The sequence below is a fragment of the Humulus lupulus genome, chromosome 1 (genome assembly GCF_963169125.1).
Source record: "Humulus lupulus chromosome 1, drHumLupu1.1, whole genome shotgun sequence".
NCBI lineage: Eukaryota > Viridiplantae > Streptophyta > Magnoliopsida > Rosales > Cannabaceae > Humulus > Humulus lupulus.
In genome coordinates this window covers 116,329,396-116,346,450 of record NC_084793.1, presented here as the reverse complement: position 1 = coordinate 116,346,450, position 17,055 = coordinate 116,329,396, and the positions used below count along the sequence as shown (strand labels likewise).

The following is a 17,055-nucleotide window of genomic DNA, read 5'->3' as shown; positions in this document are numbered from 1 at the left end:
AATTAATATAATTATAAAAATATAAACATTGAGAAAAATAATTGACTTTTATTTTCATTTTAATTTATAGATAATTGACAAATAAAAATTTATTATTATGATTAATGTCAAAATATCAGGCTTTTTATCGTGTCGTGCTTTCAGGCTAGTTTGTTGGTGCTTTCGTGTCATTCCTTCGGGCTTGTCGTGTCGTGCCGTGCCAAATTTCAATTCGTGTCGTGCCTGGCCCAAGCCCATATTTTTTCGTGTCGTGTCGTGCTCGTGCCTCCCGGGCTCGTGCCGGTTTTGTGCTGTGCTAGAAAGCCCGGCCCATATTTACAGCTCTAGTCAAGACGCCCTCATGTGTCCATATAATGAGCATGTTGTATGGGCAGGGTAAAAAAGAATCCCTACCACATAATTTCTCATAAAAAAATTTAAAATATATATTTTTATTCATTATAAAAGACTACGCGAAATACAGTTATGTTTTCTAGTTAAAATATATTTTAGATGCAAATAGTAATTGTAGAACACTATACAAGTAAAAAAAAAATACTAATAAAATAAAGAATATATTATTTTACTTGCACATGTTTTTCTCCCTTAAATAACAGTTATAAAATAATCTCAAAAAATTTAAATACTTTTTTTATTATATTAGAAAAAAAAAATTGAGAAAGCTTCGATAAAACTTATTTTTAAATTTCCAAAATAACCTCAAAGTAGAGCTGTAAATGTGGGTGGCCCGGCCCAGCACACATTTTTCGTGCCTTTGAATAATTCGGGTCGGGCCGAGCCAGCCCATATTTGAAAGAGTAAGCCCAGCACGGTCCATGGGCCCGACCCACTTTTCTTATTCGGGTGGCCCACTTTTAGGCCCATTTTATTATTGCCAAAAAATGTGAGGATGGGGAATTGAACCCTCCACCTCCTCTTTAACTATCAATGGACTCGCCACCAATCCAAATACATTTATTTGGTTAAATTATAGTTTTAGATATTTTTATATACTTTTTAACAATACTTTGCACAAAATTATATTAAAGATAATTATTAGAATTTGAATACCTAATAATAAATACTAAAAATTTTAACTCACAAATCTTAAAATAATTATAAAAATATAAAATTGAGAAAAATAATAGACTTTTATTTTCATTTTAATTTATAGATAATTGACAAATAAAAATTTATTATCATTATTAATGTCAAAATATCGGATTTTTTATCGTGTCGTGCTTTCGGGCTAGTTTGTTCGTGCTTTCATGTTGTGCCTTCGGGCTTGTCGTGTCGTGCCGTGCTTAGGCCCATGTTGTGCCGTGCCGTGCCAATTTTCAATTCGTGTCGTGCCTGGCCTAAGCCCATATTTTTTTGTGTTGTGTCGTGCTTGTGCCGGTTTCGTGTCGTGCTAGTAAGCCCGGTCCGTATTTACAGCTCTACCACAAAGTAAAAAGAATCTTTTTTTTTAATTGTGGGCCCAAAAATGAAAAAAAAAAATTAAAATAATAAAAAAGTAACATTTATTTATTAGGAAATGATTGTTCATAAAATTTTCGAGTTATTTGTTTAAAAAATTATTGATTATTCTCAACTAAAACTCGACAATTATGACACCATCTTCGTAGTGGTAGTTGTCTAGGCAGGTCTCACAAATGATACATGAGAGAGGTTCTGGGTATTTTTTTCTGGGTTTTCCATGAGAGGTTCTGGGTATTTTGCCTGGCCCTATAGAGGCAATTTAGGCGTCCATGGGCTGAGGCTCAGTATTTCCTCATTGGAAATTAGTTCTTATACCCAATTTTTGGGTTTTTAATTGAAGAATATCAATTTACAAACATATTACAAAAATAGTCATTTTTGGTTTTATATTCCTTTTATATCCTCTTCTTGATTTATAGTTTTATTTTATTTATCTTTTTCTAAGTAAAAATACTTTTTTTTTTTTTGATGAAAAAAGGAATCTATTGATACTCAACAAACCAGCTACAAAACAGGCTCAATCCGAGTACTCAAACAGAAATTACATCTGGACAAATTGCTCAACAAATGCTAAGTCATTTTTCTTAACTTTCAGTTTAGGAAGCCTAATCAGTCTAGTTTTCAAATAAAACTTGATCAGTTGATCTGCATTCCCTACTGTCATAGAGCAGGATTTAAAAATACACATATTACGGTTCCACCAAATCAAGTACACAGAAGCAGCCAGTGCAGTAGCAGCCAAATTTTGCTTCAAGCCTTTAGGCTTTCCAACCATCCAAGAGATCCACTTCTCATATCTACTCGGCCAAGGAATAAAGGTCATTGGGAATAAATGGGTCAATAAGATCAAGCGAGATAAATAAATGGGTCAATAAGATCAAGCGAGATAACAATGACCAAGTGGAGTAGGATCGTGCTAGATTGATGGTGAAAGGATTTGCTCAAAAAGTAGTTAGACATGAATACTACATTTCTTCATGGAAAACTTGAAGAAGAAATTTATATGCTCCAACCAAGAAAAAGAGAACTTGGTTTGCAGGTTGAATAAATCTCTATACAGTCTCAGGAGTCGAGATTTTGGTATAAGATTTGATTTCTTCATCATGAGCTTTGGATGCAATAGACTTAGTTCAGATCCTACTACAAGAGATTTGGTGATGGTGATTTCATTATTTTGCTATTGTATGCTGACGACATGTTGATTCAGAATAGATAATTGTTGAAGAGAAGCCTGAGTAATGACTTCCACGAAGGGCTAAATCTAGACGTACCATCTCAATGACTAGGATTAGGAACGTCGCTCAGTGAAAACATAGTTACAAGGCCCATAATTTAACAGGACGGTACTCAATGGATTGGATTATACAAGACAAATTGAACAGGGATCTGTTCAAGCCTCATACATTATGATAACATGATTTACCTCCAGCGAATTGCAAGGCATCCATTAACAAATTTTGTATTTATTAGGCAATAAGAACTACGGAATAGGGCCACAATTTTATACAAACAAAGTCAACAAAATAGAACATCAGTTTACTGATGATGATAACATGATTTACCTCCAGCAACTATACGATTTTTAAATGCACGACTGCCCAAAAGATTATTTCGTATTGTAACTAACATAAAGATCATTCATAAATTTCGTATGTTGGTTCATAAATTTTAAAAAGATCAACCCAGAAGAACAATTATTTTCCAATCATCCTATATAGAAATCATTCAATTGACTCATCAAAGTGAGCATGGGAAGCTGTACATGGCATGTAACACCAAACACAGAAACGACTTTATGCTATAGGATTCAAGATTTTCTAGGGCTGAATCAAGAAGACTGGTCATATATGATCATCAGCTGTTATAAACTAATTTCGTACCAGAGTACTAATCCAAATGAACTAGAGAAAAGATGATAAAAACGGCATTAGAATCGGACCATACGAGTATAGAAGAAAAAGAAAATTCCTTGTGGCAATAATACGAGCAAACATTGTCGAAAGTATAATTTCTGGAGAAACAATTTATTTTATTTCAAGAATTTCCGAAACCAGAGAAAACATGATTATAACTGCTGGGCTCATAAGCAAACGGATACACGTAAATATAAGATAATCACCAAAACAGAAGACAGCTCATAACCACAGAATACAACGAAGTGGTAAAATACCATTGATCTTCGTTAGCAAAGCGTAAAACAATCACAAATGTAGGAAACACATCACATTATTGCAGAGTTAGTTAGAAACTCCCAGGTTATTAGTAAAGAAAAAAATATATAAAATCACAATCCATCGAAAGATAATTGGCTAATAGCACTAAAAAGACAATTACCATGTAAATATTAATACATATATACTAACATGTTCAGTACTCCTAACAGTACCAATTGAACCCAGTAACCATCTCATTCTATTTATAGCATTATAATCTCAACACTCCAAAGTAAGTCAAAAAGATAGCAATATTCCATTGATCAAGACAATAGTCTCCATACTCAAAATTCAGGGAAAATGTAAAAAGAAAAGTCATAACAGGTTCTTAACACTACTGAAACCCACAAATCTCAAAAACACAAATATTACCAAACAAAAAGGAAAAAAAAAAAAGACCTCTTTTCCATCTTCGCATTTCGGGTTGGCCCAAATCAACGGTAAGACTTCTGGAACCTAGCGCGAGCTCCACGACCACCGAACTTCTTGGGCTCGCAGCGTCTGGGATCAGCGACGAGAAGGGTCCTGTCGTACCTGCCGAGGATATCCTTGATCTCCTTCTTGCTCTGCTCGTCCACGTACTTCTGGTAGAAAGCAACGAGGGCTTTGGCTATGCTCTGCCTAATGGCGTAGATCTGAGAAGTGTGACCTCCTCCCTTGACGCGGATACGCATGTCGACTCCAGCAAAACGGTGTCGCCCCAAGAGGAGGATGGGCTCGATGGCCTTGAATTTTAGGATCTCCGGCTCGACCAGCTCAATTGGGCATCCGTTGATCTTGATCAGACCACGGCCCCGCTTGCAGTAGGTCACTGCAACAGCGGTCTTCTTGCGGCCGAAGCACTGTACGGACTCAATTGGAGGAGTTGTTGCCATGGTTAGGGTTGGACGACGATTTTGGGGCGCCTACGCTCGACAACTGGAAAAACCCTAATCTCTGAGTGAAGAAAGTACTGGCCTTCGAAGAGAGAGTATTTATATGACTACGTTTTAGGGTTTTCGATTAGCATTATTCAAGATAATAAGAAATAAATAAAAGAAATTGCTTTATCTGTCATGGGCCAGGGCCAGGGCCTGGGCCTATAAAGGCAATTAAGGCATCCATGGGTTTAGGGTCAGTATTTCTTCTTTGTCATTTTTAAAAAATATGGCTTTTATTATTAATGTGCAAAAATATGGGAATTATACTTTTCTTAATTTTTATGGGAAAATTTATTAAAGACAAAATTAAAATATGGGAAACACAATTAATAGTTAACTAAAATATGGAAATGTCAAATTTTTTTATCATAGTTATATTTTCTTTGATTTTGAAAAAGATTTTATTTTAATTTTTTTAATTATTTTTCAGTTTTTTTTTCTTTTTTCCTTACTTATTTTTTCTTTTGTTCTTTTACCAATTTTTTTCTTTATCTTTTTTGTTTCTTTCTATTTTTCCATTCTTTTTCTTTATTAATTTATCAAATTTTTTTATTTCATTTGTAATGTTTTGTTTTTTTTTCATATTTTTTTCTGTTTTCTTTCTTCTTCTTTTTTTTTCTTTTTTTCTCATTTTTCCTTTTATTTTTTCTTCATTTTTGTATTTATTATTTTCTCCTCCCATTTTTTTTTCTTTTTTCACACATATGAGCTTTTTTTTTCTTTCTTTTTTTCTTCTTCCATTTTTTTTTCATTTTTCACACACATGAGCTTTTTCTTTCTCTCTTTTTTTCTTATTCCATTTTTTTCAATTTTTTCTTTCCATTTTCCCATTATTTTTCTTCTTCTTCTTTTCATTTTTATTCATTCATCTATTTTTTTCCTTCATCATTTCTTTTGTTTTGTTTTGTTTTTTCATATTTTTTTAGTTTTCTTTCCTAAGTTTTTTTTGTACTTATTCTTTTCTCATTCCATTTTCTTTTTTTCCCATTTTTTCACACATATTTTAACATTACATAATTATTTTACTATTTTTTATGTATTATATTTTATCATTGTAATTTTTTTTTATAGTTTTTTCTACTATATGTAAATAAAATCAAATCAAATTTTTCAGCATTTTTCTTTACTGTAACCCTTATGGGAACACCAAAATTTGGAAAGAAAACTAATAAAACTATGCAAACGTGAATGGATAACCAGTTACCCTGATGGGAACATTCAAATCTAGAAAAAAAAATTATATGAAGAAGATGGGAGAGAAGGGAAAGATGGTGGATCTGATTTTTTTTTCTATCTTCAAATTTTTGGAAACTGGTTACCTTCCTGTTATTTGTATGTATATTTCTGGGATAACTTGTTACATTCACGTTCTTTGTGTGTATATTTCAGTGGGTAACTGGTTACCTTCACATTAATATGTGTGTGTATATTTTTGGGTTCTTTATGGTAACTAGTTACCTATGTTACTAAAATCTTAGTTATTTTTTCCTTTTTTTAATGAAGTGTTCTTCCTCTTTTTCATTCAGATTTGATATTTCTTTTCATATTTAATAAGAGTAACCCGTCACCCCTCTTATGGTAACTGGTTACCCCTCTTATGGCAGAAGGTTACTCCTCTCAAGGTAACTGGTTACTGTTCCTGGTACATGTTATTTAACCTAGCTCTAGGATTTTTTTTTTTTTACATAATTGTCAAAGATAAATCAAGTAACTGGTTACCTTACCCAGGATTTGAAAAAAGAAATGTACAATATAAAAATAAGAAAAAATGTTTATAATAAATAAAATAATAATAAGCACAATTCATATCACAAAAAAAAAAAAAGATTTTTGCAAAACAACCAAAGAAAAATTTAATATAAAATTAGTTATATAAAAATAATTCTAATTCAAATTTTGACTTAGGAGTCAAAGAATTCTAGTAATGGGGAAGTTTCATTCCAAGTAAATTCACAGTGGAAAAAAGATAAGTAAATATATTGTGATTGTTAAGAATGAGTATTATATCAAATCATTTGTGTGGAGTGGAATTAAAGAAATTCGATAGAAATTATAGAATGTGAAAGTCAAAGGGATTGTTTGTTAACCCCAAGTGTTTGGCTAACACAATCTTAGAGTAGAGTAGGACCCAAGAATAGGAGTTAGCTAAGATATATAATAGAACTTGATTATCAACCTACCAAAAAACCCAAAAAGGTGGTCCCCATCGTTTATAATACTAAGACAAAATGTATCATTCAGTAAACTTTTTCCTTAAATTTTGTAGTTTTGCACCATTGATGAGGCTCTTGAGAAAAATGACCAATATTTTGTCAGAACTAATAAAAATCTCATGGACAGGAAAGGAATCATTATGAGAACTGGTTGATTTTAGAGGGCAGGAGGAAGTTTCCAAGGTATTTTTTAAAATGATTTTAAAATACCAATGAAAATTCTTGCTTCATGCTTATTTAGTTAGTTTGATGGCACCTAAAATAATATAAAAAGTAATGTGAAAAAGTTAAAATAAAATAATATAAAAATATAAAATCTACCCTTTATAATAACTGAAAATGTAAGTTTTTTTTCCATGAAAAACGTAATATAGAAAAGTTAAAAAAATTAAATAAAATGAAATTACAAAACTATCATTCTACTTGAAAAAAAGTTCAATGGAAATAAAGATATGGCATAATCAGAAATTTTGACAAAAATATGGAAAAAAAAGCCATAAAAATGATAAAAAAAAAGTATAAAAAGCCATAAAAAAAATTATGTTGAAAAAAAAGCCATATTTTTTAAAACTTCAATAAAAAATCCATATAAAAAATTACATTTTATATGGAATTTTTAATAGAATGTGCAAAAATATGGCTTTAAAAAAAAAAAGTTAATCTATGGCTTTTTTTAAGAATTTTTACTTTTATGGGTTTATTTTCCCATATTTTTGTATAAAAGTTGGTTTATGCCATAGTTTTACTCTTAATCAAATTTGGAAGGGTATGTTTGTAATTTGATTATTATTTTTTTAGGTTATTTGTTTTTTATATTGTTTTTATATTACTAATTTTATATTAAAATTCTCTTTGGTTATTTTGCAAATTTTTGTTTGTAATATGAATTGTTTTTAAAGTTATTATTTATTTATTATAAACATGTTTTTTTTAAGATTGTACCATTTTTTTTCAAATCCTGGGTAGGATAACTAGTTACTTGATTGATCTTAAAAAAAATCCTAGAGCTAGGTTAAATAACATGCACCAGGAGGGGTAACCAGTTATCCTGAGATGAGTAACTTTCTATCATAAGAGGGGTAACCAGTTACCTAAGAGGGGTGACGAGTTACTCGTATTAAATATGAAAAGAAACATCAAATTTGAAGGAAAAAATGGAAGAACACTTCATTAAAAAAGGAAGAAGAAGTAACTATGATTTTAGTAACATAAGTAACTAGTTACCATAAATATACACACACCAGAACGTGAAAGTAACCAGTTACCCTCAGAAATACACACACAAAGAATGTGAAGCTAACCAGTTACCCATTCACGTTTTCACATTTTTATTAATTTTCTTTCCAAAATTTGGTATTCCTATAAGTGTTACAGTAAAAAGAAAATGCTGAAAAAATTGATTTGAATTTTTTTTTACATATAATGGAAAAAACTATAAAAAAAATTACAATAATAAAAAATAATAAATAAAAAAATAGTAGAATAATTATGTAATGTTAAAATATATGTGTGAAAAAAATGAAAAAAAAAAAGAAATAGAATAAGAAAAGAATAAGTACAAAAATGAAAAAAAAAACAAAAGAAATCATGAATGAAAAAAATAGATGAATAAATAAGAATGAAAAGAAGAAGAAGAAAAATAATGGAAAAATGAAAAGAAAAAAAATATGAATAAAAAAATTGGTAGAAAAAAATGAAAAAAAAATGGAAGAAGAAAAAAAAAAAAAAAAAGCTCATATGTGTGAAAAATGAAAAAAAATGGAAGGGGAAAATAATAAATACAAAAATAAAGAAAAAATAGAATGAAAAAAAAACTGAAAAAATATGAAGAAAAAAAACAATACAAATGAAAGAAAAAAATAGATAAATAAATAAAAATGAAAAAAAAAAAGAATAATGAAAAAACATAAAGAAAAAAAGATGAAGGAAAAATTGGTAGAAAATAAAAAGAAAAAGGAAAAAAATGGAAGAAAAAGCAAGTAAGGAAAAAAAAATGATGGAAAAAATAAAAAAAATAAAAATAAAATTACCTTCAAAATCAAAGAAAACATAACTATGATAAAAAAATGTGACATTTCCATATTTTAGTTAGCTACTAATTGTGTTTTCCATACTTTAACTTTTTCTTTAATAAATTTCTCATACAAATTAAGAAAAGTATAACTCCCATATTTTTGCACATTGATGGTATAAAAACCATATTTTTTAAAAATTCCCTTCTTCTTTTGAAATTAGATCCTATACCCAATTTTTGGGTCGCTAATTGAAGAATAGCTATATCCAAAAATATTACAAAAATAGTCATTTTTGGTTTAACATTCCTTTTATATCCTCTACTTGATTTATAGTATTAATTTTTTTTTGTTTCGAAGTAAAATTACTTTCTTCATTTTATTAATCTTCAAAAAAGTTTGTTTCCCTTGTTCTTAGGATAAGATGGTGAATTATGAAGAATGTAAGAAAGGCAATTTGGTGAGTTAATATTAAGAAAATAAGTAGAAACTTAATAAAATTAATTATATGGGTAAAATTTTTAATTTAACTTTGAAGGGATAATAGTGGCAAAAATATTAATTTTTTGCAGCAAAAATATCAAATCATTAAAAATAGTTTCACTTAAATACCAATTTTTTTATTTTTGCAGCAATAATACCAAATCTTTACTAATACTTGAAGTTAAGTACCAATTTTTTTTGTCATGGTAATAATGCCAAATATCTGCTAATTTTAAAAGATAATTATTTTAAATATTTCTTGAATAAATTTTAAAATGTATAAAATCAATTTTAAATTATTAAAAACTAAACAAATTAAATGGACAAAAATAGAAAGAATAAAAAAATTGAATTTTTATTTAAGGGTAAATATTAGTAGAGATTTGGTATTATTGTTGTAAATTTTCCTTAAATTATTTTGAAAAAATATATAAAATCAATTTTAATTTATAAAAGCATATAAAAACTAATAAAAATTAAATAAATATAAAAAATTAGAAAAAAAAATGAATTTATATTTAAGTGCAACTATTAGTAGAGATTTAGTACTATTGCCACGTATTTACTCCTTAAATAGTTTTACAAAATATATAAAATCATTTTTATTTATAACAAATAATTATTTTTTAAAAATTGGTACTTATTATTGCCGCTAAAATTAAAAAAAATCATAATTAAGTGAAATTATTAACAAATATTTGATATTTTTGCCGCAAAAAAAAAAAAGAATTAGTATATAAGTAAAAGTATTTTAAAATATTTGGTATTTCTACGACGATTATCCCAACTTTGAATAGACTATTTATTAAGTTTTCCCTAGTATATCGTCAAAATGACATCCACACACACAAAAATATTTATGTTACAAAAATCTTATTATTAGTATTACGTGTTGTTCTTTTGAGTTTCAAAAAGGAATCTACATAAAATATTCCCCATGGTACACTAATTACTAATTTTATATTCCTTTTAATGTTTCTCGTAAAGCTATCCTTCTAGCAAGTAAAAATAACTTAATTACCCTAAAAACATAACATAACAAAATACAAGGAAAATTCTCTTATTTAACAAATCCTCACTTTTTTATATGTGTACTATTAAATAGTTTTTATCATTTATTTTTCGAGTTGTTATGTATTGAAAATGATGAGAAAAATGAGTTAGTATAGAGTTGACGGATTTTCATTAAAAATCTTGTGCTTTTAGGAATTTTTTTTTGTTCGAACTTAGGGCTCAAACCCCTTTTTCTGGACCTTATGTAGGGATGACAATATAACTTATGGTTAAGGGTATCCATGATTATTTGATTTGAATGGGTTGAGAAAGAACCGTTGAACGGGAAAAATGACCAGGTTGAGGAATGACAGCCCTGCATATGTGCAGTTATGGTGCGGGTAAGGTATTAGCATAATTCACCCCATACCCTGCACGATATATATAATAATTATTTTATTTATTTAATTTTTGTATTTTATATATATACATTTATTGTACTAATGTATTATTAAATATATAAAATATATTTCTAATAATATTAATATTAACTACAGTAATTTTTTGATGTTTTACTATATTTTACTTAATAAATTGTGAATATATCATATTTTTAATATTATTAGATTTTAAAATTGAAATTATTTTATAATAATATAAAATAAAATTGATTGATCATTTCATTTAATTAAGAATTTTTTCTTTCTATTTTGTTAATATCAATGAATATGGGTAATTATGGTTATTCCCCATTAATTGTTGGTTAATGCCCGCACCTTCTCTGATAGTTAATGAGCAGGTACGGTTATATTATTAACCTACGGGGATGGAGATGGTAATTGAAAAACCATCATTGATCCGCACCATTGCCATTCCTAACTGTTGACCACAGATTTGATCGACGACACCAAGCCAAATTTACGATATGAAAAATAGAGAACTAAATTGAAATAGTAAATCACACAAGAGTTTATAGTGGTTCGGTCCCAAGTATTGGTAATGAACTACGTCTAGTTAGACACTTTTAATATTTTTAAAAAGTCTCAAACCCATGATCAGATGAACCAGAGTTAACTGAGTTTTGTAAGCCTGAGAGAATACAAGGTTCTGTGGATAAAAATGTGCAGAATGTCAACTTAGGAAATTATGATGCACTAAGCCCTTTATTTATAGGCTTAGAGATCTATCAAAATGAGTCATGGGCCTTACATGACTTGCATGACAAGTAATACTGAAATAATTTATAATAATACATTTCAAATGATAAATATGTAATAAATATCTGCTTGAGATGGTCATACTTCGTATTCTAGACGAAACATTCGATCAGCTTGTTCGAGTATGCCTTCTAGTCGACCAGCTTTGCCTTTAATATAGCTCTTGATTGTATTTTGATCAGTCTTTGTGTGTTAAACTTTAATCACTCATTGCAACCTGGTCGAGGATCGACTAGAGTCTACACTGTTGACATCATCTTTTAGTTGCCATGTGTCGATAATTGATACCACATAATCACTCTAGTTTTTATAGAAAATATTTGCCCCCAAGTTTATCATGATGTGATAAGCTTATGGTGAATTTACCTCGAGCGGGTTGTTATACGAATAATCTCCATGACATGTCATTTCAATTTTTACGTTTTACTGCCTCGGAAAAATAAATGTCATAATTACATTTTTTTTAAAAAAACAACTAAAGGCTACACGAATCTCAATGTGAAAAAAGGTACATTTTCACATACTATTCTTGATTATATAAAAACCCATTCCTTTCTTCTCTCATTTCCACTCTCATTTTCTCTTTCCTCGAGAAATCAGAAAAACCCTTGAAGCTTCGATCAATCCGAACCTTTTCCAAGAAATTTCCAGGTCTAATCTCTGCAATTCTTCAATCTAAGTAGGTTCTCGTAATCCAATATCTTTTTTTTTTTTGTAATTTTCTTCAAGAAATATGCATGATTCGTTGTTATCCTTGAAATGATAAAACTGTCAAATACTTAATAGTGTTCTTAAGGTTTTCTTGAATTTTTGTTGAATATGCTAAGAATTCTGGTATTTAGGGACCAGTAAAGTATCTTATAGGATGCTTAGAAACTTTGAGTAGGCTTTGTTGGTGAAGAATCGTAGTTTTTTCCCGCTTCTTGGATAGATGAAATTTTTTCTCGAAAAAATTTTAATTTTCACTTTTGATCTGAATTTGTTGATGGTCGGATAAACTACTATGTTTATCATCGTATGTTACTGGTCAGATAAACTACTATGTTTATCATCAAGCAGCTTATATATTATCTTCTTAGAGTTATATTATGTTGGTCGAATTAGACTCTCACCTCCCCTTCTCCATCTCAGATATTTATGCTCGACTATTGGGGAGGTGAGCAACCAATAGACGACAATTTACTACCATTGTTGTTCGAGAATATCAAGCAAGACAATCCTTCAAAATATCATTCTCATAATCTCAAACTTGATCATCCTATCACAATTGCTCGACCTCATCCATCAATGGCGAGAGTCGGACAAGTTGCACGTAGGGTGAAAAGAGACCCGAAGATTGGTCACAAGGCGGGCAATAATGACAATGAGGAGGCCTCGACTCCCGACCCATCCATTACTAAGATGCTTCTTTCCCATCCTGTGTGTGAAGTTTGGTGCAAGAAAAGAACAGGTAACTTGGTATGCCACCCCTGCTAGTGAGTTGTCGAGCAGGGTTGTCGACAGTTACCCCAAGAAGTATGGTCTTCGCGGGGTTACATTAGTTAAACCAACCCTCGACCAGAGAGCTACTGTTCCAGGAGGAGCCTTCAGTGCCTGGTCAAGGTACAACATAGAGGCTGGTGCTACCTTGCCTATTCATGAGTACTTCCGAGGACTGGGCGACTACTTCGAGATTGCTCCTTACCAGATTACACCAAACAAATATAGGATGCTATCATCATTGTATATCATATATCACCTAAGGAAATGGCCTATTGCAACTTATCACAAGATCAACTACCTATTTGATATCAAATCAAACCTGAAGCACAACAACACATGTTTCTTTCATTTCCACCACCAAGACTCCCAAGTCCTTTTTATCAAACATAACTTATAAAGTTCAACGTTGAGAAGTATCAAAATGTACTTCCTCACAACAGATATGGTCCCCAATAACTTGGCATTCACTTAGGGAGGTAAATTTCTATCGTAATTCCATTCTTGTTTGTCTCTTTTTCTCCCTTGTATATGCATTCAGTTATGACTCTTATTTTAGGGTCATGGTATCAACCAACCTCAACCTAAGATATGAGCGATCAAGTAGATATCATGGTCAGTTTGACAAGCGCAGAGAAGAGCTGCAAATACATGGTGACTATGGCTAACCTCTATTTGGTCAGCCTCTTTCAACTCTACCAGGTTGCTAAGGACTGAACAACCGAAAGTGCCACTGGTTGTGGCACTATTGAGCAGGCACCATCCGAGCAACCTCATGTTATTTCCAGGCCAGTCAGGGCGTATGTGACTAGTGTAAATATCAGGGAGCTAGGAAAGGCTCAGTGACCAAGCCATCTTGCCCCAACTCCTCATGGGAAGAGGAAACAAAATATTGTTGAAGAACATCCTAAGGAAGTTGGCCATCTTCCGAGGACGAGAATAATATTGATAGTTGTTCTTCATGTAGTATTAGTACTAATGCCTACTTAACTAATATAACTCATGACTCAAATAACTTATTTGAATTACATCTCATTCCTATCGACCTTTTCAATAGAGATGGAAATTTTAATTTATTGATCAGTAACTGTGAAGTAGATCTTTCTTGGACAACTGGCTTTTTTGCTAACTGTAGGAATCATAATTTAGATAGTGTAGCGACCATAGAGAGTTGTTCAGGTATTTCTGCTAGATAACCTTTATATTCTTTGTTATATGATCTGCTATTTATTAGACTATATCTTCTTCACTTGTTGCCTTTTTTGGAAATATGTTGGATGTCTTTGATCTAGGCATGGAAAAATGCGGCAGTAGGGCGGGACGGGTCGGGGCGCCTTTGCCTTGGTAAAATTGGGATGAGGCGTTCAAGCGGGTTGAGGCAGACCCATCCTGATTACTCTTTTTTTTTTAATTCTCATATAAAATACTCAAACCCAAAATCTGATGAATGCCTGAACCCTTCCTGAATTTCTCCAAAGCTCAATCACAACACCCCTCAAACATTAAGAAATGACTTTCGGTACTCCCTTTGATCTCTGCTCGAATTAAGCTCAATACTTTCAAGCTCAAGGAAACAAGCTCATGTGGTTTGAGGTACAGAACACAATGACTTTGTCTTCAAAGTTATTAGATTTTGGTTTTGCTTTGTTTTTGGTAATGAGCATCTTAACGTTGATGCATTGACTGGCTTCAAACCATGGAAATGTCTTGTTACCTTGTTTGCTTTCCAGGTTCAGCTTAATTTTGTTCCTAGTGGCTTGTTTGAGTTTCATATTGGAGTTTATTTTGTTGTTGGGCATCTGAGTTTGTCTTTGTTGTTAAGCAGTTGACTTAACTTTTCAAGCGTAAAAATTAAGCAGTTTTTGTGAACGAAGCATTTAGACCTCTGAGTTGGTTCACAATGACTTAATTCTATCAAGTTTTAAGGGGTGATTTAGTTTCCAATCTTTCGAGCTATGAGTTAATGGAGCGAGAGCAGACAAGAATTTAAAGAATTAGTGAATCAATTTCAGAAATTACACTTTATTTCTTGCTCTTTCTTTCATCGATTTTTTTTCACACTTGTCACAAAAGGGGAAACAATCCCAAGATTTTGCCTTTAGTGACATTGCCCAAATTTTTCCACACTCATCACAAAAGGGACAACAATCAACATCTGAAAATTTGTTTATGAAACATTGCCTTTTAAAGTTATTATTAAAAAGTTGTGCCTGTGATATACAATCAGGGTTTCTGTCTCTCTAGATTTTCATCCTTGTTCACTGAGATTGCTTTACATAATATACAGGTAAATCTCTTTGATAGAGGTCAATTTCCCTCTTGATATGATTTAATGATAGACTTCACTACAAGATAGTTGACACCTAACATCTTAGTTAGTTAATTTATTATGAGTCGCTTAGAGGGATTATGAAATTCTTAAACTAAGTAAGTTACACTTTTTAACTTAACCTAGTGGGAATACAACCTAAACATGATAGGTGGCTTAGTTTCCAATGCTAATATCTACGCTGATATATTGCCATTTGTTTATTTGATCTCTACATTTAACTTTTGTAGCTCGTAATGTGTATGATTGTACACTACATACATTCGCATAACCAATATTTGTCTTAATAATGTATTTTAGTGTGCTTTCATGGTATCTTTCTCAAATAATACTTTATTATTATTATTATTATTATTCAAGGTGAGAGTTGATATAGGAGAAAGGGCATCAGGTGTGTGTTGCATTGCTTAGGAAAACTAGTCACATTTATGATGAGCTTAAGAAGGCCCAAACTCCTCAGACTATGCTCTGGTAAATACAAGTTGATATTACTGATGTTAATTAGCTTGTGAACTCAATGTTTAATTTCATTGTTTCTTAAATTATAATTTTGCAAGAAATAATTTGATTGATATAGAAATATTGAAAAATATGTTTTTTTACAAAGAAAAATATGTATGTCGGAAATCTATTGAGCCTTTTTAATCAAAAGAAAGAAAAATAAATTTAAGCCTCTAAAAAAATGTTGTTTGGTTGTTGATTGTGCTTATTAAAATACATAAAATTATATTTAAAATAGAAAAATCAATAAACTATGGTTTGGATTTTCTTTCCATGTGTGTTAGCATCATTGATCTTATCAAAAAAATAATAAATATCATCTCTAATTCAATGTTTCTTAAAAAAAAAAAGTGAAAGGGTTGGGGTAGACCCGCCCCATTACATGCCTACTTTTATCTATATGCCTCTGGAGGTATAGCTGTTAGGTCCAAATGACTAGGAAAAAGGAAATACATGAGAGGTTCTAGTAGGGCCTTCCCAACAAAACAACCAAGGACCATGTAGGATGTCCCTCCTCCGACCAAGGAAACCACTCCTCCTACTTCTCATGCGCACGCTTCAATGTCCGATCTGGTCAACCCTTCAGGTGCTTATCTCGACCCACTAATCAAGGTTGTTGCCTTGAGAACGAGCATGGTAAACCAGCTGGCCAACCATTGACTCAACAAGCAAGCCCTCTCTTCGCTACCAACGCTCCTTATCGATCAGGTCTTGGGAAAGAGCTTCAACAAAATCATAAGTGTAAGTAATCCCTCTTCTACTCGTGTTGATACACAATTTTTTGCTGCAAGCGCACAATGTTGTTATAGGAAAGTTTTAATATTTAAAAGGTTGCCGAACCCATAGGGATTGATTATTAAATTTTACTAAGTACCACACTTTTTAGTCTCTTGTTTTAATTAGATGAAACAACATTTATAATACTGTAAGAACAAAAGAATAATAAATAACATAAAAGTAAAAAATACGGTTAAACAATTTCAATGAGAGAATATAAACCTAGAGCATTGATTTCCCTATTCCAAACTATGAACATCAGTTTATCAATTATCCTAATTTATCCCTAATTTGTAGTTTCAAGAATCCTAATGTAATCCATTAATCTTTCTCAAGTGATGATAGAATACACTTAATCAATTAACAAAATATCTCTATTCAATATTAATCAATCAAGTAGGAATAAAATACTTTGATTCTCTTAAATAAAACTCACAGAATTATTGGAATCTCTTAA

At 30.9% G+C, this 17,055-nt stretch overlaps 1 protein-coding gene across 1 annotated transcript; it reads right to left on the bottom strand.

Moving 5' to 3' along the window:
- Window positions 1-3,907: 3,907 nt before the first annotated feature.
- Window positions 3,908-4,664, bottom strand: LOC133797178 (small ribosomal subunit protein uS9). The gene has a single exon (XM_062235002.1). It carries the CDS (start codon window positions 4,547-4,549, stop codon window positions 4,109-4,111), a length of 441 nt encoding a protein of 146 aa, XP_062090986.1. The 5' UTR covers window positions 4,550-4,664; the 3' UTR covers window positions 3,908-4,108.
- Between the last annotated feature and the right edge of the window lie 12,391 nt (window positions 4,665-17,055).

Excerpts from the sequence above, each read along its gene's own strand:
- LOC133797178 (XM_062235002.1), bottom strand. The coding sequence starts at position 4,549 with ATGGCAACAACTCCTCCAATTGAGTCCGTACAGTGCTTCGGCCGCAAG.